Source organism: Melitaea cinxia, chromosome 16 (assembly GCF_905220565.1).
Source record: "Melitaea cinxia chromosome 16, ilMelCinx1.1, whole genome shotgun sequence".
In the NCBI taxonomy this organism is placed as follows: domain Eukaryota; kingdom Metazoa; phylum Arthropoda; class Insecta; order Lepidoptera; family Nymphalidae; genus Melitaea; species Melitaea cinxia.
In genome coordinates, this window is record NC_059409.1 from 4,548,889 (window position 1) to 4,572,639 (window position 23,751).

The following is a 23,751-nucleotide window of genomic DNA, read 5'->3' on the forward strand; positions in this document are numbered from 1 at the left end:
GTTATTCTATTTAAGTTTACAACATCATCGGGATAAGGAAATTTAACGGTCATATTAAATTTCCTGATTCTAACGTCCTATATACATCTAATGATACAACATTTGTTGATATATACATCTAATGACACAACATTTGTTAACCTAGCCGCTCAGACTATTTATATTAAGATCCACATACAAGGGCGTGACATATCTATCTGTAAAGATAGAATAAAGAGTTTTTTTTTTCTTATATCATTCCTTCAATTTTAATAATTCCTTCGTAATCTACGCTACGTAAAAGTAACATAGTCTACCTATTAAATATTATGATAAAACTGGGTGAAAAGTCAAAGCAAACTGGAGTGAACACAGAGATCTTTTTAAAAGGCAAAGGCAGAAATAAGTGAGTACAGCTTAGCTAGTATATTGTAAAATTTAACACACAAATATATAAGAGCCATGACAAAAAAAAAAAATGGTTTTAAAATGTCAATAACATAAAGACAGAGACTATTTAACTTTGTTTTCTATTATTACTACATTGTAACATACAACCTCCTTGTCACTTGTCCTTTCAAAATTGAACTTTTGACAACCAATTTATACAGCTCGTTCTTGCTTAGTACAGAGAGCGACTTCAGAATATAATTACCTCTTGTGTTGGTAATATATACATATATATTTAAAAATACAAAACTAAAAGATAACAACGCTACATTTGCCAGTAGAAAGAACCGTTACGTTTATTAATAAATTATATATTTTTATTAATCAACTAGTTCGAAAATATAAAATGAAACGTGCACCGTCAAAATTTTATCTACATTGTAAAATAACGCTTGATATAAGTGCTTGCACTACACTAAGCTTGCTCACCAATCTTGTTGTCACCTGTGCACATAAAATAAATTTAAAGATACATTATCTGTGCACTACCAAGATCAAGTTAATTTAACTGCATTGTAACTTATTTTTCGTTACAGGAACTTTATTTTTACACCAGTAGTAACACAAGTTTTATAGTTCTTATACTAGTTTCGTTATTAGAATTAAATTTAATCAAAACAATAACAATTAAAACAATTAAAATCTTACGGTTGATTGTAGAGATGAATGTGAATATTGGCAAAAACACATGTGTTATATACTAGACATTTATAAATGTCATAAATCTCTAGTGATAAGTAACAATACAATCATTCATCATCATCATCACTTCAGCCAGACATCCCGGTTTTCCGTAATCCTCATCTAGCCTACACCGGCAATCTCCAGCAAACCGGCAAATCCAGCGAGGCGAAGGGCGACCCACACTTCGTTTGCCAAGACGCAGTCTCCACTCCAGGACACGTCCGCTCGAACAGTCATCGGTCCTGTGACAAAGAGAACAGCCCACTGCCACTTCAACTTGCTAAATCTCTAAGCTAAAAAAAAGAAAAAATATATAAATAAATAAACGCAAAAAGTATTCTTTACAAGTTCCATTTGATAACAAGTTGTAATTCTCCAAGGTTTTACATAAAAACAGTTAATTAAAATGTTAAATTTATGTACGTGGTTTAAATACTCTAATAATAATAACATCATAATCATCATCATCATCATCATTTCAGCCTATCACAGTCCACTGCTGGACATAGGCCTCCACAAGTTCACGCCAAAAATGGTGGAAACTCATGTGTGTTACCCATAGTCACCACGATGGGCAGGCGGGTTGGTGACCACAACATAACAATATACGAGTACTAATAATATAATGTGCAAGCGATTGTAAATAAAAATCTTAGTCAATATAAATGAAAAATTCCCGTGCCCTCTTTTTAAGTTTCATTTCACTTTTATAATAAGCGAATTTATTTACTTCACAAACATAACAAAACTAATTAACGTGAAGCCCGCCGTAATTAGCTCACAGAGTTCCGTAGGAAAGTAAAACAATAAACGATAACGCAGACGCGGAAAATTGGGCTTCTGTTACTTACTTCTTTATCAAAGTTATTATTACACGCTCATTTTGCTTCTAAACACGTTAGAAATTATTCGGTTGAAAGTTAAACTTTCTGCTACACTGAATTAAAAATGAATCATATGTCTGAAACGATCTGAGAATATTTTTAAAACAATATATTTAAACAATCTCAATTCAGCCGGAATACTAGCAGATACATATGAGTGAATGTAGAACCCAAGAACCGAAACAAGTAAGACAAGTACCAAAATAAAAATTTGAATCGTAATAATTTCAATTCCAATTATGAACTGATTTTATCACTGTCACAACTATTTAATCATAACATAATAAATTAAATGTTTTTTTAAAGTTTGACGTAACAGAAAAAAAACCTAATAGATTCAAAGCGCGCGAAAGCCAGACTTTCATCATTTCAAAAAAAAAATTTTTTTTTAGTACATGCTCCCAACACCAGTAAAGCAATGGCCAAATAATATATGAAATTTAACTCATAAGCGCTTTGGCAGATACCAGGTATCAAAGGCGTAAAGGTAGCATGCGGTAAGAAACTTTCAGCTTTTTTAAAAAATGAAATTTTTTACCAGAAATGAAATTTTGTACATTATTCTTCACTGTCTAGAATAAAATAATTAATGAAAAATTAAACAATGACGACCCAGCTTTGTACTGGAACTATTTAGTATTGATGTACAGTGTATAGCTATCGGCACGGGTATTGAGCGCTCGACAACAAAGTAATCACTTTTCATATCATGCAGGGGCTGTAAACAGATTTTTTTGCCACAAACACAAAAATAAAAATAAATAAAACTTACAATATAATTCCATTAAATACCTACTTCTATGCTCATAAAATATTGAAGTACAGCTGAAAGTCAGCGTTAAATATCCGTGCTACTAACTCAAAATATTTTGTATGTTATATAACACCAAACGCATGTCATGCCTTGTCACACCCAGGATATCCATCTGAACACGTCCATTTCCGCAATTTGAATAGCCCTAATACAGCATTGAGTGTCTGCTGCTAGCTATCAGAGATCTAATTTGCACAAATGATTATCCTGTTTAGGCTTATACGTAAATACGTTACAGATTTATACTATAATCATGTTTTGTGTAAATATTCCAAATTGAAGGTAATTTGATCAAAATCTTTTCTAATCGTTTATTAGCTACATGTTCTTTTAAATCTTTAATTTCTAAAATAATTTATTATGATACTGAAACATGAAAAAATTACATTTCATAAAATTGATTGCTTTAATTTCTCTTTGTACAAATAAAAATTTACATACAGTAAAATGAATATAAAATTTATAGTTTCAGCGCGTTTTTATTTCACACAAAAAAAATTTAAAAGGCAAATTAAAAATAATCTTAATCAGTGGAACTACATGTATTATTATTATTATTTCAATTCCCTAAAAGGTTATTTTACTTCTTATCCTATTCGTGTTATTACAATAACCCTGTAGTTAAGTCATAATTATCAATCATATTTTTTTTTATCAAAGGCTACGCGTTTGTTAGGCAGGTAGTTTAAATTTGCGAGTCAAAACGTTTTTAGAGAACGTTAGTTATTTGAATTTTTACTGTCCGCCCTCATCCCTAACTGAGTTATGTTATTGTTTTGGATCTATGTGAACCGCAACGGTTTATTCACTGCACATTTTACGCGGGTTTTTTAGTTGAATCAATTAATTTTATTTAGAGATATTCGATATAGACCCACTTTTTTATAATAAATCTTTATTATCATACATCTCTATTTTAAAATTGTAATATTTAAAAAATTATTACTCGGACAAGCTAGCACTTGATAAAATTCAAATTTGGAAGCCATTACGACTCGTCAATCTTAATTTAAATGCAACTCAAAAATAACATATTTCGAGTCGTTTCAATAACATTACACGTATCAAACAATTTAAGGTATCTTTCCACCACCTTCGATCACCACAACTGCATGTGACCCGTCGGACTCTAACTGGTTCACTGAGGTTTTGTAATCGCTCGCCAGATTGCAGCACCTGATTTGTTTCGGATTTTAATAGTCCCTATTTCAGTTGTATCTGTTCCTAATTGTACCTGTGGTATAATATATCTATGCCTAGGACTGCTTGTGGTAATTGGTTGAGAACAACTAAGCCTTTCAGTATTGTCTAGAGATAGAGTGATCTAGCAACTATATTTGCCAATCACTTTTCACACTTTTCACACAAATGGAGACGCACTATGTAAAGAAGATATATATCATTTTTATAATCAGAATAAGGGTAGATTACTCTGGCATTCTTTCTTTTGTTATAATAAATGGCCTTCTTATAGCATTTGCGTTCGTGTATAGATTACAATTAATGTAGCAGCTGCATATGCTACAAGTGAGAACCCAAGACGGATGTAAAGAAATCAGATTAGAATCCTTTTGCCCCTTAATTTTCTTTTTCAAATAAATAAAATATCACACAAAATCTTTTTAAAGTCTGATGTTTGTCGTTATCTTTTACATATTCAGACGAATCGTGGCGAGTAGAGGGTTAAATATTCATTTTGTATAATAATATTATAAATTGCACTGTTTATTTTAGTGTCAGTGAAAGCAATGATTAATAAATATAACCTATAATTCCATAACTCACCAGTCACCACTAGTCTAAGAGGAGTAATGAAAAAAATAGCTAAAACATTTATAAAAATAATACAAAATAAAGCTTAAGTTAATCCTAAAGTTTACTTTCTCGGCAAAGGAATTCATTCTATTTTTAAACAGGAAAACAAATTCGCCCACCGGCAACGTAATCAACGAATAATAATATCGGAAATTGTGTGGATATTTGTATTGGAGCCGCCTGGTAGTGAGGAAACGGTCCGCTTTGTATTATTTTTAAACTAAATAAATGCTACAAAAAACAAACTGAATATAAATTCATACAGTAAAAACTTTAACCTTCATTAACAAAAATTGTCAAAAAGGTAACTTTAAAAAAAAGTAATTTAAAGTAAAATGTAACTTTTGTAGCAGTAGGACGACCTCTCTGGTGTAATGGTGTGTGTGTCGTGTTGGCACCTACACACTGGTGTGAATATTTGTACGTGTACAAATATCTTATTACCGGTGTCGGTGTCAGTAGTATACGTATTTACTACATTTTATTAATAATAAATGAATAAATGAACACCTTAACCGTAAAGGCTTTCAGAAGAAATTACTCGTGTGCTATATCTTCAGATAGTAGGCATCAGGTAAAACATAATTCTAAAGTCTAGTCTATTGAAAGACAGTTTCTGCGGGACGTTTCTATGAAAAGAAGATTATTATCACCCAATATCATGTATACAACATTTTAAATGTAATATTATGCTAGAAATATAAATAATTATTGTCAAACAGAAAATTATTAAATTAATATATTATAGTGAAATGTGTTGAACAATTTGTAAACAGCACATTACAAGCTCATTAAAATTTTAACATAAATAAAATTTATTTAAATATGTACTTGTTCATCCCGGCTATATTAAATTATTTTTTCTGTGTATTTGGTGATTCTTGAAATGTAGGATTCATTAATCACTAATTATACCATGCATCATAAATAATTCCGTCGTATTACATAAATGCCATTTTGGTGTTAGTTTGTACGGCTCAACGAACAACAAAGCAACTTTTGACATAATGTTTGTCCGACACTATTGACATTTATGACACATTAAGCGCTTCGATCATGGCGTTTGACAAATCACTTGCAATAGAGATAAAATTTTATCTATACTTTTCACGTAAAGTATAAACCAATTATCCTAGAAAAGTATGCTTGTTTCAGCCTGTAATATCCCACAGCTGGGCATAGGCCTCTTTTGCCATGTAGGAGAAGGATCAAAGTTTAATCCAGCACTCCGCTCCAGCTCTCACAGTACTGTTGTTATAAATGGGTGGGTTATATGGGTTATAAATGGGTATCGAACACGCGACCGCAAGTGCAGCAGCCTGTGTAGTGACCATTGCGCAAACACGTTGTCAAAATTGAAGTAAAAACAAATAATTAACTGCTTACATGCGGAAAAAAACATCTTCAATTTACATTGACAAGAAATATGAAGTAGGTAGTCAAAGAAATTATTTAATCATTATTAGGGATGACTCAAAATATACTTATCATATCTCAATTGGAAACTGTTTTGTATAATGTACAGTTTGTTTCCATAAAAATGAATTAATAAAATTAATTAATCATATCTCCCAAATGTAAATGGGACAAAACAACGAGCACTGGTTTGTAATAAAAAAAGTCTTCAAAATTGGTACACCTAGTAAAAAGGTAGGAGGTAAATAAGAACTTACTACTATTTTTGAGGTCTGTCAGAAATAATTTATATTAATGTATTTCGTATGAGAAAGACCCCTTAAAATTTTAATATTTCATTACATATTATTCGAAACGTTGTGGCGACACATAAGGAAAATGATCCTCAATTTAAAAGCTATCACTCAGATTGTAAATTAAAATACGAAATTATTTACGGCAGAAAATAATATTGAGTTTGTTCGCAAACGAAAAAAAAACCGACCTCAATTACATCGACAAGTTTTCTTAAGGCCCCAGTATCTTTTAATCTTGGAGCACGGTATACTATAACATCAGCTGCTAATGATTACCTATAATTTTATTTGCGATTTCCATTCCGTACTGATTCACATATAGTTTTCTAATTTTTACGCAAATTTCACTCAGTATAATGAAACAACTTTATCGGATTTTATCGCGGTTTATTAAATTATTTAGATGCCCGACGGTCAGGGGAGAACTCAGTACCTAAAATCTGTTAGATTCTCTGTTAGATTCGGTAATGTTTACCGTGAAGGAGCAATTATTTATTTATTTTTTTCTATGAATGTTATAAGTGGTTGTTTTTAAACGCATTAAGAATCATCTTTGGAAATACACTTCAACTGAGAAGTAAGAATTTTTACATAAGAAACTTTTGAAATGAAAATTATTTTTAACTAACTTAAAAAAAAGAAGGAGGTTACTCATCTATATATATAACAGAATCTAATGCTTTTTTGTTGGAAAGAAGATATCCCAAGGGTGGTACCATGATAAAGAAACCAGGATCGGATGATGGAATCCCAGAGAAATTGAGGGGAACCCTCGAAAATCGTGGTAATGACTAGTGCGTTTGTTAATTTTTTTCTTTTTTTTTTATGTCACTAGGTCGGCAAACAAGCGTATGGCTCCCCTGATGGTAAGCGATTACCGTAGCTTATATACACCTGCAACACCAGAGGCATCGCAAGCGCGTTGCCGGCCCAATCCCCAATCCCCCCAGAGCTCTGGTCACCTTACTCACCAACAGGAACACAATACTGCTTGAAAACGGTATTATTTTGCTGTGATCTTCTGTAAGGTCGAGGTACTACCCCAGTCGGGCTGCTCCATATTTTGAGCAGGAAATTCCTGCTGTGCCCTACCTCAGTAGTCTACTTACGTTGTATTACTTGTCGATGTAATTGGTTTTTTTCGTTTACTAGCAAACACAATTATCATTTTAAAATATGTGGTAATATAAAATTATTTTCTCGTTCTTCAATACATTTAACGTAAAATATTATTAGATCCTATAAAGATGGCGATAAACATAATGTACACGATTCAACTGTAGTTCGATACATTGTACACGACATATAAAACAACTTTGTTGGTCTTATTTTATTTGAACGTTTTACTATGAGACGATGCATTTCAGAGTCCGAATTACATAGACTGTGGATGGAGTATTTTATTTAAGATGCTACTGAGATACGGGTAGCGACTAGCGGAGTGTTAAATTAAACACATCATTTAGACCTCTATTTTATTGCAATATGGATTATTATTGCGTGAATATTTATGAATTTAATGTTGCTCGTGGATTGCTGTAGCTCTTTGGATGACATAAATAACTTGAGGAGGACAGAATAGGGTGGAATTAGGTGCTTGGGGTCGGAGGGTAATTTGAATTCAGAGATTAAACCGTATGCGCCAGATTAAGTCAAATATATTTTATTTACTCTGGCATTATATCATGAAACCTTATTTGTTGCTCATAATTGACAATCATAAAAAATTAGGAAAGAAATGTGCTTTTTCATTCATTCATTTTTTTTTTCACTTTTAAAATGGTTTGAACGTTTTAGAAAGAAATGTTTTTCATTAGCCTTTTGTAATTATTATACAATCACAATAGGGATATAGAACGTAAAGCGAACAGGTTAAAAATATTGATGATTCCGATTTTAGTAATATTCTTATGTGTTATACCTGTCCTCAGTCTGATTGAATAATATTATGCCGTAATATTATATAGTTATCGAGATAAGACATTTGAGTAACCAACAGTTGCGCGCTACTGTAAGTCCCATTACTAGGTATTTAAAAGTTATTATAAAATAAAAGAAGATAGAAAAACATGAACAACTCCATAACTATAATTATTATCATAAGATCAATCACGAAAACACGATTAGATTTCCAAAAATGTCTTATCAATATAATCGAAATTTAAGCAACAAATAGAACATAATAAAACGACTCCACGAAGGAACCAATGAATATGGCAATAAATTTATTCAGCGCAGTTAGCGGCGAACGTTTCATGTTGTAACTTAATTTGCTGTTATACCTCTTGCAGTATTAAAATGCAAATATTTTCGTAACTACGACTCGTTTATGTTTCCGCGCTAAGTAATCTATTCGCTTTATTTATATGTTGTACAACTTAGCTTTAAATATCTAACAAGATAATTAGCTGTCCTTTCATAACATCTTTTCTCGCTCAGTAGTTGATATTAATATTTTCTTTTCTTAAATGTTTTATTTCTGAAATCGCTTAAACATATATTCATTTATTTCTAATCAATAGCCATTAATTAAACTACTGCACTTTTGACTTCAAAATTGACTAATAATTAACATATAGAAACCTATATGTTAATTGCTAGGCAATTTATTATTTTGGCATTTCTAGATAAAAAATCGAAAACCTATGTTCAAACTTTCAGCGCTCATTTTACCCCTTCAATAATGAAATATTTTAAAAAGTTTCAAAATTTTAAATTGTTTACTGGTCAAATGCAGATAACTAAAACGAATAAAAAATATATTTCCAAATTGAATAGTGGTAAAATAAAACGTAAAAACAATACAATATATATATTAACAACAAATTTTTCAAAAATAAGTTAAAACTAAAAGCGTTAGCTAACAGTAAACATTCATGCCTGTACATCTGTTTCCTTAAATTGCCCTCTACGTATAAAAATTTAAATCGTAAATTTTCGTAGGTATATTTCATTTTACTCGTAACTTCTAACACATCTAAACAAGCTTGCAAAGCACTTTTACAAAGTGAGCTATCACCGATGTTTGCTTATGAGACGATGACCAAACGTTTACTCAGAGCAGTGTCCGGTAGTTCGGCTAGCGAGTCATCAATATGCATTTACTTACGCTTTACTTTAAATGCAAACTTGCATTAGTTAAAATTAGCAGAAGTTAAATTTGATTAGTAAATTGCACAAATTTTTTTTCTACAGATAATCAAATATATTTAGCTTATAAATACCGGTGCGTAAACACAGGTCGCGGATTCGATTCCTGCTCGGGGTGGATATTTGAAAAGAAAAAATGTGGCATTTGCATTAGAGTAGAAAACTTAGCAAAACTTAGCTTTCAAATGGTATATATTATTAATCCTACTAATATTGTAAAAGCGAATGTTTGTGACGATGTATGTATGTATATATGAATGTATGTATGTGTATATGTATGTATGTATATATGTAAGTATGTATATTTGTTATCCTTTAGACAACCCAATCGGTGCACCTTATATGTGTTGACTATATGGATCACAATACAACAATATTCGGACTTAGATTTATTCAACATGTCTAAAACAAATTAAAAAAAAAAAACACTCAAAAGTAAAGACGCAGTTAATAAAAAGACACACACACACACACACAAACGCGCGCGCGCGCGCGCGCAAACAAATAGATTCTAGTTTATAATAAATATTAATATATTTAAGCCTAAACTGTGTAATCCTTTTTTGGTTTTTAGTCATTGTTATATTATATTCTATGTAAAAGTTATGTATCAAAAATGTTGGATTATCTAATAAATAAATAAAAAATGAAGATAATGAAAATGAAGGTACGAAGGTCACCGGATCAGCTCGTGCTTAAATAAAATAAAATAAAATAATATTTTATTTATGGTCCTTGATAAATTCTACAAACTAGCTGTACCGACTCACTGATGTCAGAGAATTTCATCTGGAGGCATTGTAAATAATTACTTCTGAGATTAAGAAAAGAACAATCACTTCCTCATCAATCACAATCACTGACCTCAGGTCGCCTGCGAAAAGATGAAATATAAAAATATTATTCTTTCTTCAAACCTATGTAAATAGAAGAAAACACTATTTCCCTACATATCTATGAGAAGTGTTTACCTTTATTATTTTACAAGAAGATCCTTTAAGGAGTAACCAAATAGAAGCCCTAAAATAGAAACCCTAGTAAAAAGAACAAAGTGATAACTTGCCATATGGAAAAACTTACAAAATTAAAAATAAATCACCGAATTTTATTTACACTCACCTTCTGAACGACTGCACCAAGTTAAATATTTTTTTTTTGTTGCTGTAAGCATAAGGTTTGTATGATAGAAAATATTAAATGAAAAATAGAAAAAATTACCAAAAAAAGTTGTGGTACGAAGTTCGGCGGGTCTGATTGTTTAAACAAAGACAGTGAAACTAATTCGTAAGTTATAAACTGAACTCAGTCAGTCAGTCAGTCGTTCAGCATATTGCAGACCACTACTGGACATGGGCCTCCCCAAGTTCTCGCCAGACATCCCCATTTTCTGTAATCCTTAATCCTCTACCAGCAAACTTACACAGATCGTCGGTCCAGCGAGAGCGGGCCAGAGGAAATCGCACACTGTGTTTGCCAATACGCGATTTCTACTCCAGGACACGTCAGCTCCGATGGCCATCGGTCCTGCGACACAAATGACCAGCCCACTGCCACTTCAAGTTGCTAATTCTGTGTGACGGTTACTTTCGTTCTCTCGCGGATAATCTCATTTCTAATCCTATCTTTATTTTTTATTTTATTTAATTTTTAATGGAAACAAACAGTATATAATAATTTATATTAAAAAAAAGCACACATTTGGAAAATCATCACCAGAACAGTTTCCAATGACTAATAATACATAATATATCTTTGAGAATAACCCCAAGCACAACCCGTTCCATTGCACGTTGAGCGACTTTAACCTTGTGTACCAGTCCCTTCGTCAGTGTCCACGTCTCGTCTGCGTATGTTAATACAGGCAGGACGCATTGTTCGAAGACTTTTATCTTCAAACATTGCGGAATCTTCGAACCAAAGTATCTGAGACTGATTCAATTTTTAAATTGTTACTTCAAGTTATGCCGAACTAGCACTAATTATTTCGCCAAGTTTAGTGATATTAAATAGACTAAAATTTAGTTTAACCCTGTTAAACGTCATTTTATATTCTAAAGTGACGTATCTTAATTATATTTTAAAGTGAGAGAATTGAAATACTTGATTTAAACGTTGAATATTGTATGTTAGTATCTAGGAATTGAAACACGGAATACACCAATCAATATGAAATAAGTAGCTTTAGAATGTGAATCGGCTACATTTAGCTTTGTATGGGCTTATATTCTGGCATTAACAATTATAACCATAACATATCTATCAATAGCTGTTAAAACCACCAAGTTTTTGACAAAATTTATAAGTTATTGATAACTGAACTGGAGTCATTGACATCATATATAAATATACTATTTTAAGTAAATAATAAAAATATTATATCCCCGGTTTATATTGTTTGCTAAGGCAAATTATGTGATTTACCAGGCTAGTCTAGATGCTATGTCCCGGGGCGAGGGGGTGAATAATAGCGTGACCCCATCTCGCCCCACCCAGGCGGATGACTGCTCACACGTGGTGGTTTTTTAGTCAGTAGGAATCTGACATAACCCTTTGGCGCCCCCGCGCTGGAGGGTATCCATGAAGGACTTTCCCCACGTAAAACATAAAAAGATGCTATGTTAACGCTTAGATTAGCTCTAGGATCTTAAGCATAATCTCCAATAAACTACACTATCGTAGTGTATAATTGTCTTTAAGAAATTCATAAACTCAATTTTCCAATGTAAAATCTAATAAATGTTGCTCTAGATTTTGGTTAGTAGTGACCGAATTAATCCAAGGTATTATTTATAGTACATACATTAAAACTATTATAAATTCTAATGCCACAAAATATATTACGATATTCAATTAATTAATTTTCCAAAATTTTATATCATAAGTATTTATTTATTTACACTTTTTGCACACAAACCAAAAGTAACAAAAACAATAAAGTTGCATTAGTTGCAACAGGCGAAAAGTATTATGGTATATTTATAATAATAATAAAAAACGCTTCACACTCAATGGCCCCCAGTAGGATTTTCTCCTGTCCGGAAACACACACAATATACAAGAACTAACACCCAGACCACGACAAACATCTGTATGGCCGATGCAAATGTCTGTCGTGAGTGGGGATCGAACCCACGACCGCCAGCACAACAGCCAGTCCTATGACCTCTGCGCCAACGCGTCGTCAATGTTCGATTTTCAATATTCGATTAACTAATAAATAATTAACAAGATTCTTAACTTTGCTTCAGCCTATCGTAGTCCACTACTGGATATAAGCCTCCCCAAGTTCACGCCAAGATTCTAGAAAGACAATATTTTAATTTAAAATTCAAAATTTTTCTTACTTTTTATTTGCTTCTTCGTATGTGAACATACTATTCCTATTTTGCGTATAAACACAATAAGTGAAGAACAAAAACAAAAGTGTAATTTTTAAAGATTACTTCTAAATAAGAATGTTTAATAAATATATATATAACTAAAAACGGCAAACAAGCATACGGCTCATCTGATTGGAATCGATTACCGTAGCATATAGACGTCTGCAAAACCAGGAGCATCACAAGCTCGTCGCTGACCCTGCCCTCAATTCCCCCTCCCCCGGAAACTCTGGTCACTTTTCTCACCACAAGAACACAACACAACTTGGAAGCAGTGTTATTTAGCTGTGGTATTCTGTAAAGTCGAAGTACTTCCCCAGTCGGGCTGCTCTAGATTTTAAGCAGGGATCTTCCTGCTGCACCCGACTTCAGTAAAAAAATTGCAATTTTTTAGTATCTAATTTTATTTAGCGCCAATACATTTACAAATAACCTCATGACAAACAAACTACTAATTTATACGTTAATCAATACATTGACATATTGATATCCAATACTTACCTATAAACCGTTATGTTCAGAATTAACGTTATATACATTTCACACTTGCATTGGAGCAGCGTGGTGGATTAAGCTCTGATCCTTCTCCATGGGGAACATGGAAAACATAGGGAAAGAGGCCTATGCCCAGTAGTGGGATATTACAGGTTGAAGCGACATTTCACACTATATAATAATATACTATGGCATCGCGCCAATATTTCTGAATGTCTGAAACTAATATCCGCTCCGGACATAACATCGAAACCAATATTATGATATCACAGCAGTGCTTCCCACATTCAATATTCTAACAATCGTAAGATTAAAATTAACAAAATGCGCTTAGCAACATTCATTTTATTTATATATATTTTTTTAAAACATCAACAAAGTATACACCATATTTCAAGAACATCATATAATAGCAGTAAATACTAACTGTGACTTTAATTATAGGTGATAAATTTTTTTCTTTTTGGTATCGCAGGGGAACCCATTTATGGGTGATATCCAGGACGCCCGGGTAGTCAGTCCTAGACCATATGTCGGATTCAGCACTTGGGGGTGCAATACCGTACTTAACCAAATAGGTGATAACTACATTAAACTTGACTGACATACAGTAATAACATACATAATAATACATACACATGGCAAGAACTTAAGTTAGTGTTTTACATTACAATGAGCTGCAATAAAAATTAAAACAAAAAAAAAATCAAAGGATTAAAAAGAAAGAGAAATAGTATTTACATATTATACAATACTAAAAACTGATCTCAATTAAGCTTACTTTGCTGATAAATATAATTTAATCATTTTTTTTTTAATTTAAAAATAGTGTCTTTAAAAATATCTATGTCCAGATTTTTTGAAATACCGCTGCGGAACCTCACCATCCTGTTTAAAGGTGCTTGATAACCCAAGTTAGAACAAACATTATTACAACGTCACCGAAATATCAGGACCCCAAAAAGAAGACTACTTCTAATCGCAATATATCTAAAATTATTTCATGATACGTAATATTATTGTCACTATCGCAACAAACAAATAAAAATATTGAAGTAAAAAAATAAAAGGTTTCCCTATTTTAAGGCAAGGTCATTGCATGCCTCCAAAGACGCTCCGTCATATGTTTTCTTCACTTTTTTACAATAAACACAACGCCGATTGCTTATTTTAACGACAGTTATGCGCTTTCTTTCAATGTTAGTATAATTTTTAATTGCACAAATGGGAGTTCCACAGTTGCCTTTAGTGATAAGAAGAATGGAAATGCAAGACTATTCAAAGAGTATGTCGCATCCTTTGCGCTATGGATGACGCATTTAGTTCACTATAAAGTTACCTAAAAGCATCTCTTTCAATGTTTCCAATTTGTCTGTTTTCAATTCGTTTACGTTTGCATTATTTTCAACTATAATGATGTTTCTGAGAACTTGTCTTCCATCCGCCTTTGTGTTATGTGAATTGCTCGTTTCATTGACCTAATTGTGTCTTTTTCAATATAAAATATGTGTACAGTAATTTTAATGAAGTCTACATTTTGTTGATATAGAGAATTCAATTTAAGATTCAATTCGAAGAGCAAGCTATTATTAAAGCACAGCTTTTCTCAAAAATAGATATCCTTTATTAATATATACATATATATTTTTCAAGTATTTATTTGCAGTTTTGGACGTACGAATGATAGCAAAATAACAATAGAACCACTTGACGAAATAAGCTGATCTTTTCTATTATGACAGAAAACTATTAAATAAGAAGCTTATTGAATATAAAGGGTGGAAAATTGTACATTTTTTACAATATATATTTATATTTTTAGTTTCTCACATAATCAAATAGAATGTGATAAAAATATCGTGCATGAATTAGATCCATGTGTGATTATCTGCAAGAACAAAATCAACAAATCGAACTTGAATGGTAGATTATTAGTTCTTAAACAGGCTTCTAGAGGGCGCTGCAGAGTATTAGCTGTAAACAATAGTTTTAAATAAATGCTTGGAGGCGTGCACTTTAGGATTTTTTAAATAATTATAAGTTGCAAATAACTATGGCGTGTGACATCTTAAATAAAAATAAAGTTAAATTAATTTACCACTTTAAACCTAATTATCTATAATTCATTATATAGCTCATACTAAGACTTATTATAACAAAAGCAAAACTTTAAATATCAAAGCGGATATAACACTCTACGTTTCCTAGAATATCTAAAGACGATCTAACACCATAGAAAGTTTTAATAGATGTAGAACTCAGGTAGCGTTTGATAAGTCCTGCTGTCGGTGACAAAGCACTTTTGTTGAAAACAAGCGAATGTGACCAATATATCACTGAGTTTAAATTTCATACCCAGTAGGGTTATTTATTCACATGTCTTTACATAGTATATTTTACTAAAACGTTATTTCTTGGAGTCCAGTCCATACATCACGTGTATTTCAACTGATAGGTCGAAAGTACTAATACGGATCAGTAAAATAGTATTTTTTTTAAATGATAATTTATATCACCTTGAATTTTTAATTTGAAAGCACTTATCGTTTTTCTGTGATAGAAAATCGCAAAAAAAAATAAAGTATGAAAACTAATTAATACAAAGTCCTGAAGACCTTGACGAAATAAACTCCGACATTTTTCTTAATTAAAATAGGCTTTTATACAACTATGCCTCTATAAGCTGTTTTAAATAGAGATATTTAATTTACACATAAAAATTTCCATTCTATCATCGAAACCCTTCCAATTAATTTACTTTTTATATATTTTCGTTTTCCTCGAAAAGAAACTGGAGTTAATCCACGTCAAAGGTTAGGTCTAGTAATTATCTTTTCGACGCAGACTTCTACACAAATATGAATATAAAAAATATTTGCAAAAATAATGATATAAAATAAACACAACGTATGATTGTAACGTATGATGTGTGAAACGGGCTATTTATTACATCTATACTGTTACTTATTTTGAGTTCTCGATATTTCAGCAAACGCCATAATCACGGTGCACCCATAAATCATAGTTCTAATAACTTAAAAGTATATTTTTTTTATAAAAGCTACGTATTATAATGATTCTTAAATATACGAGGAAATTAAATTGAGGAATCTGTCAGGCTGTAGTGAACAAGCGTAACGGGTCAAGTCTCCCCTTTCCATTCGTCTAACCTGCGCCCTATATAGAAGGAGACCTTTACAGCCTGTTTTAGTTTCATTTCAATAACCATTTGATGTAAGTTTTACGACGGTGTATCTTTTTTGCGAGGAAAGTCATTTATTAATAACTAGCTATCCGGACAGCTTTCGTTCTGTCAAAAGTTAATAATTTAAAAAAAAATTGTTATTATTTTTTTTTTTGTATCAAAACCTTCCATGCGCCTTAAGGAGCATAAAAAAATTACCCGGATTGGTAGAGCCATTCTCAAGTTATGCGCTTAGCACTGAGGTAGGGCACAGCAGGAATTTCTTGCTCAAAATATGGAGCAGCCCGACTGGGGTAGTACCTCGACCTTACAAAAAACCACAGCTAAATAATACTGTTTTACTGTTTTCAAGCAGTATTTTGTTCCTGTTGGTGAGTAAGGCGACCAGAGCTCTTGGGGATTGGGGATTGGATCGGCAACGCGCTTTCGATGCTTCTGGTATTGTAGGCGTCTATAAGCTACGGTAATCTCTTACCATCATATGAGCCGTACGCTTGTTTGCCGACCTGGTGATATAAAAAAAATGCGCTTAGCAACATTCATTTTTATTTATATAGTATATATAGTACCTGGGTGACCGAGTATAGCTCGGTATTTTTAGTAAATCGTGTTTTTTTTTTTAAATCATATTTAAATATGAATTACATATTGATAAAATATTAATAATATTTTCCGATTTTGCCGACATAATAATGAAAAATATAAACTGGTTAATTAAATAAAAAAATCATGATTGCAATTAGAAAAAAAGGAAATAATAAAAATAATCGATCTGGAAACATGAAGATTTCTGACCGGCCGATTTCTCACCTGAGCTATTACAACTTGATTGCCAATTGCAAAATTTACCTTCGTATTCTAACGATATTGTAGCCATTTTTTATTGCTTAAAAACAGGGATAAAACGACATTTTCTAAAAATGAAACCGTGGGAGCCGTTTCCGAGATTCAGATTATATATATATATATATACAAGAATTGATCGTTTAATAGTATTAGATATAGCACGCTATGAAACAGCATACGCTACAAATTTTAGAAGCACAGGAGATCAATAAATATAATAGTCTAATTATAACACATTACTTATGTACTTGTCTTCTATACAAATATTATAAACATCAAAGTTCACTTAGATTCGATAAACTTTGCAACTGTGTAGGTACATTAACAGGGATTCCACCATAAAAAAGACATATTACGCAAAAATAATAATTTTATAATGTAAAACAAAAGCCTTTAATATCAATGGTAACAAAATTAGGAAATTTATCTGATAAGAAATAATAATAAAAGGCATTTAAATTAATAAACACAAAAGCAATATTGGGTGTACAGTGCTACAAATTAGCACACGATAACTACTGCGCTCTAATTGCCCTCTCTACCCGTCGACCAAAATCGACCGAGAAAATTGAATTGAGGAATTTCAGATGAGCACTGAATATACACGAGGTTTTGTAACGTGTGATGAATGTATCTAAGGACTGAGTACGGAATAACGTCAAAATTGAAGTTAAAGGACAAAATGAACGAATATGCCAATAGAATTATCTAATTTGTACAACACGTGCAAGGCATCGTAATGAGAAAACAAAAATTTGCCTCTGACGATAATACATTTAATACGTTCCTCACATTTATTTTTGTTAAAATGTTTTAACGAAATAAATGAGAATTGTATTATTCATTAATTACATTAAGGTAGAAAGCGAATAAAGTATTTCGGTCATTAATTTTCTGATTAGTACTAATTATTCTTAATTATGTACAGAATATAATTTATTTAAAATGAAGTTAAGAAACTTTAACTTATTTCAAATATTTTACCATCACATCAAATAGCTTTGTAGGTGTCATAAACAATAACGGAGTGATCCACAATGAACTCTCATTGTTATAAAATACTGCACCCATAAAAACATCTCAATCGTAAATGTAACAAGTCAAGACGAGTCAGCGTTATACTGTAAAAGCTACAACGCTATTCAATTTTGTCAAAACACAACTATCACAACACCGACAAGCATATATGTTTATAAGTACTTCTAACAAAGGGAATTCTACAATATATTCATTATTCTGTTGAAAAATAATATCTGATTCAATCTCGCTGCCTTTTGTGTCTATTTTGTGTACTGTTAGTAAAGGAAGCGCATTTATGATATACGTATTTATTTATTCTAACAATACAAGTAAAAAGTATGGGAAAAACATAAACCTCGACTGCAGTGGAAAATATCTATTCGTATCTAAACTTACACACATAGATATCTCCCTTTAAATTTCATCTTAAACGTGTCTACACTTTATGTTTTCTGGTTTTCATTTGTTCTCTTAAAAATACTGCATTCTGATATTAATACAAACAGATTTTTACATAGTTGTTACTTTATTATTTATGTGACACAAAAATAATTTCATATGTAAAATATATAAGGAAAAACAATATAAATGTTCAACTGCATTGTTTTTGTATAATCTATAATGTAACTTTGAATTCTGAACAACTCGTAGCAATCTAATGAAAAGTAAAAATTGTAGAATTCTTGGGAGGAAAATCGCTTCTCCTTAATACAGATAGCTCAGCTACCTAGCTAGGAGAAGTAGAGATCATAATAGTAATTACTTTCAAATTACACCTAGAAACTGATTGTGCCTTTTTTGTTACTTGTTACTTGAATATGTTGTGTAAATACGGAAATAAAATAAATAAATAAATAAATTATTGATCTTTATTGATCTTTTATAACTGTGGTTATGTTAAGATTTATTTTTAGAAAAGTAAATATATGCCCAACAAATAATAATTTATTCAGCTTGAATATCCAACTGCTGAGCATAGGCCTTTCTCCATGTAGGAAAAGGATTGGAGCTTAATACACCATGCTGCTCCATTGACAGTTGGCGGATATGTTCTCTACTATGAGTAACGATCGCTATCAAGTATCTATGATAACAACCGTGACCGACGACTTAACGTGTTCTCCAAGGCACGGTGGGGAGACCAAGAAGAACAGACGTTCAAACCGAAAAGAAATATTCGTCCAAATACAAATATCCAATCCTAGCGGTAATCGAACCCGCAAGCCGTCGGTTTTAGGCGACTATACACACCACTACAACAGAACGGTTGTTGCTAATATAACAAAATAACTATGCATTTATTTCCATAACAATATTGATTTATTTCTTTCTTTTTATCATTCAAAGCGATCTGAACATTTGACACTGATTCCATGTTAAGTATAATGGGTACAGAAAAGTAATTAGGGTTGTAAGTCTAGTTAGAACTACCTCGCTCATCGTTTGGAGACATCATAAGTCATAATTATAACGTATTTAGCTTGATGTACACCTTGAATACGAGCTTGTCAATTATTGCATTTACATTTATACAGTTTCAATAAATAATCATGATTCAAATCATAAACCTATTTTTTTTTAATATTGTCAAAGATCAATTGAAAATAAAAACTTAGTTAGGTATAGTAAAAAGTATTTTTTTTTTTATTGTTTTTGAAAAGTTGAATATCTTTGTTTTACGTAAATACGATCACATCACCCAATTTCGTACTCAACTTAAGTGGCTCCCAATCCAACTTCGCCGTGATATGCACATCCTTTCTTTTCTCTATAACATACTCCATGACCAAAATGCTCCCTCCTACCTTCGGTCCCGTTTCCTTCTTTCTCCTACCCCAACACGATCTAGAAGGTCTTGCATCACATCGATGCTCGAAGTCCCCATAACACCAACTTCCTCCTCGATTCATTCACAATACGCGCTGCAAAACTTTGGAATCATTTACCGAGAGTGATCCAAGACAGCACTTCAATTTATGCTTTCAAGGACAGGCTAAGGAATCATCTTCTCTCCGAAGCTATGCACCTCTCATAATTGTTGTACTCTCAATATATGTATGTATGTATGTATGTATGTATGTATATGTGTATGTATATGTGTATGTATGTGTGTATGTATGTATTTATGTACGTATATGTGTATGTATGTATGTGGGTATGTATGCATGTATATGTGCATGTAACTGTGCATGTATTTTATATCACTAATTTTGAATGTATATATTGCAAAATAAATATATGGCTTTTTTTATTATTTTTTAACTTTTTGTACAGATTTTTTTTTTACTTTATCACAAATGCGCTTATGAGTCCCGCGATAACATCATCTCTCACCACCATGGGTAGACAGATCTCTGACAGAGATAAGTTCGCCCTTGCCAACAGTCTTTGTAAAAATGACTTGTAATTATGATTTTTTTAAGTGCAATAAAGAATATATATATATATATATATATATATATATATATATATATATATATATATATATATATATATATATATATATAAACTAATTGTTAAGTTTACTAGTATATATAGTAGTGTATTTACTTTAAAACTGAACCACTTAAAGTCCAATGGTTTAATCTGTCTTAATAGATCTTAATACTAGTAGCCTTCAAAATTAAGACTGTCGCGGTCGAAGTCACGATAAAGCTGGTAAATAATAATAAATTACATTAAAAATATCTATATTAGGCAGAGTTATTTAAAATTGGATTTCAGTTGTCTGCCTTAGAATCAGATAATCGAAATTGTATGTTTAGTTAGTTTTAATTGAGGTAGGGCACAGCAGGAAATTTCCTGCAAAATATGGAGCAGCTCGACTGGTATAGTATCTCAACCGTACAGAAGATCGCAGCCAAATAATACGGCTTTCAAGCAGTGCTGTGTTCCTGTTGGCGAGTAAGGTAAACAGAGCTCCTGGGGGGAATTGGGGATAGAGTCGGCACGGCAACGCGCTTGCGATGCTTCTGGTCTTACAGACGTCTATAAGCTACGGTATTTGCTTACCGTCAGGTGTGTGTGTGTTTATTTAATATTCTTTCAATACTTATAAAGTGATGGTCATGTTATGAGAGTAATGAAATGCTAAAAATATATTTACGAATTTTTCTAATAATAAATAAATATAAAAAAATACACTTGTCAATCTATATTTCATTTAACTTAAATGTCTCACATAAAGATCTGGATAAACGTGATACCAAAATTCTACACAAAAAATTTGTCATTTAGGAAAACATCGTTAGAATACTTACACGTTTCAAAAGAATTTTAAAAAGCGTATATCAATGGAGGGGTATGACCTAAGCTTCTTAACATTTGCTATATAAAGTGACATTTACCGAAATACATATGAGAAAAATATAATTTTTATACACACTCACAATTATAAAATTTAAATACAAAAACATTAAAAGCAGCTATAGGCTACAGTTATTATATGTATCGAAAATGTACAAACGCGTTAAATTAGTATTTAAAAAATTAAAAAATTATTATACTTCAATAAAATACTATGTACTAAGAGGTTAAAGGTCGGTCGAGAGGTTGGTTCGAAGTCCTGATATAGATCGAGATATAACATTATTTATTTATACTCGCTTCAGCCTGTAATATCAAACTACTGGGCATAGGCTTCTTTACCTCATGTAAGAAAAGGATCAGAGCTTAATCCACCACGCTGCTCCACTACGGGTTAGCAGGTTTCCCTACTATGAGTAAGGATTGTCATCAGGTGTACATGATACGCTGAGGAGACCCATAAGGACTAACAACTAGACTGAAAATAAATATTTCTATACAGACAAATATTCACTCCGAGTGGAAATCGAATCTGCGACCGTCGGCGTTTAGGCGCTGCCGACACGGCACAAGCACAATTACACCAGAGTGGCATTTATTTATGCATTTTATTTTATTTAGTTAATACTTTATAGCACTCTTTAAAAGTACTTAAAAACCCATTAATCTAAATAACAGCGTCTAAAGACAGTCTTATCGCCACATAACTACAATGATAGTAATTTCTATTACCGACAGTAATTTCTTGTACATAAGCCTATATTTAAACGGGATTTACATTATTATTATTATCATTATTATTATTATCATTATTATTTTATATAAATTGATTACCCTTAAGAACTTAAGCAATATTAGAATATAGACAATCGTGTAGAATTACCTTGTAACACGTACGTAGCAGATGCAGAAAGCTACGAATGTGGCTGTTCGTAGCGCATTCAATCGACTCTAACATACAAGTTACGTAACTACTAGGTTCTTTGTCGGCACTAAATCAAATGACGTAGCGGTGGCGTAGCGCTGGTGTAGCACTCTTGAAGCATTTGGATACTTGACTATTTTCAAATCTTTTTGTTTCAAAGCGAATATTCTTCTTTGTGTACGTAATATATTTTATGTTAACAATTTATATTTTACTATTAAATTAGGAATTTATTGTTCTCACTCTATACGACTCTTACCGTTTTAATTTTTATTTAAAAAGTTTATTCTATCAGAAATTCTGCACTAGCATTTTTAACACAACAATAAAATAGAAATTAATTTTCAGCTAGTAATATTATTGTATACATTTTATATACCTACTGTAGTATCTAAGTGTAAATACCTATGTTCACACATTTATTTTTCATAATTTTAAAAAGGCCCCAAATAGGGAATTTTCATATTTCCATTATTCCTGCTTTTATAAATACTTAAGCATTAAGTATTCACAATAAACTTTTTCTTTTGTTTCAATACATACAATCAAGCAAACGATACATAGAACCTGTTCAAGCTAGTTGAGAAAGTAAATGCACAATGAAGGTGATAGTTCTACCAGTTACTCGGACACTCGACTAAGCCAAAGCTAGTGTTTCACATATTGTTGTCCGTCCATTAGCCCGCAGCGGCCCGCGCCCGCAGTTTTTGCGCGCTCTACCGATCTCCATAAATCCTCGTAAGTGCCTCGTTAGTAGTTTCTGCTCGATGCAAGTTCACTTTCTATCTACTACACATTTTTAGGCCTTTTGAGCAATTTAATTTACTTGTTGAAATGTTAGTTCGTTGAGTAAAAGATTTCAATAAAGATCGAACACTTTTAATATTATTTTTAAACTAGAAAAGTAGTTTTCAAACCATATTTGTGTCTTCTTTAATCTTAGCACACCCATTTACTGTATGGCTAATATATGATCAATATATTAAAATGCGAAATCACTTAAGATTAATCTGACACCAAAAGCAAGTTCAAAGTAAATAGCTTAATTTATTTCACGAATCAAATATTTAATAAAAATCCTTTAAT

General features: G+C 31.8%; 1 protein-coding gene across 1 annotated transcript in view; it reads right to left on the minus strand.

Annotated features, from left to right (window-relative positions):
• Positions 1-1,233: 1,233 nt before the first annotated feature.
• Positions 1,234-23,751, minus strand: part of LOC123661211 — a 35,752-nt gene continuing 13,234 nt past the window's right edge. The window contains exon 2 of the mRNA XM_045596198.1: positions 1,234-1,401. Within this exon, the coding sequence (XP_045452154.1) occupies positions 1,234-1,401 (168 nt within the window). The remainder of the gene's footprint in view (positions 1,402-23,751) is intronic.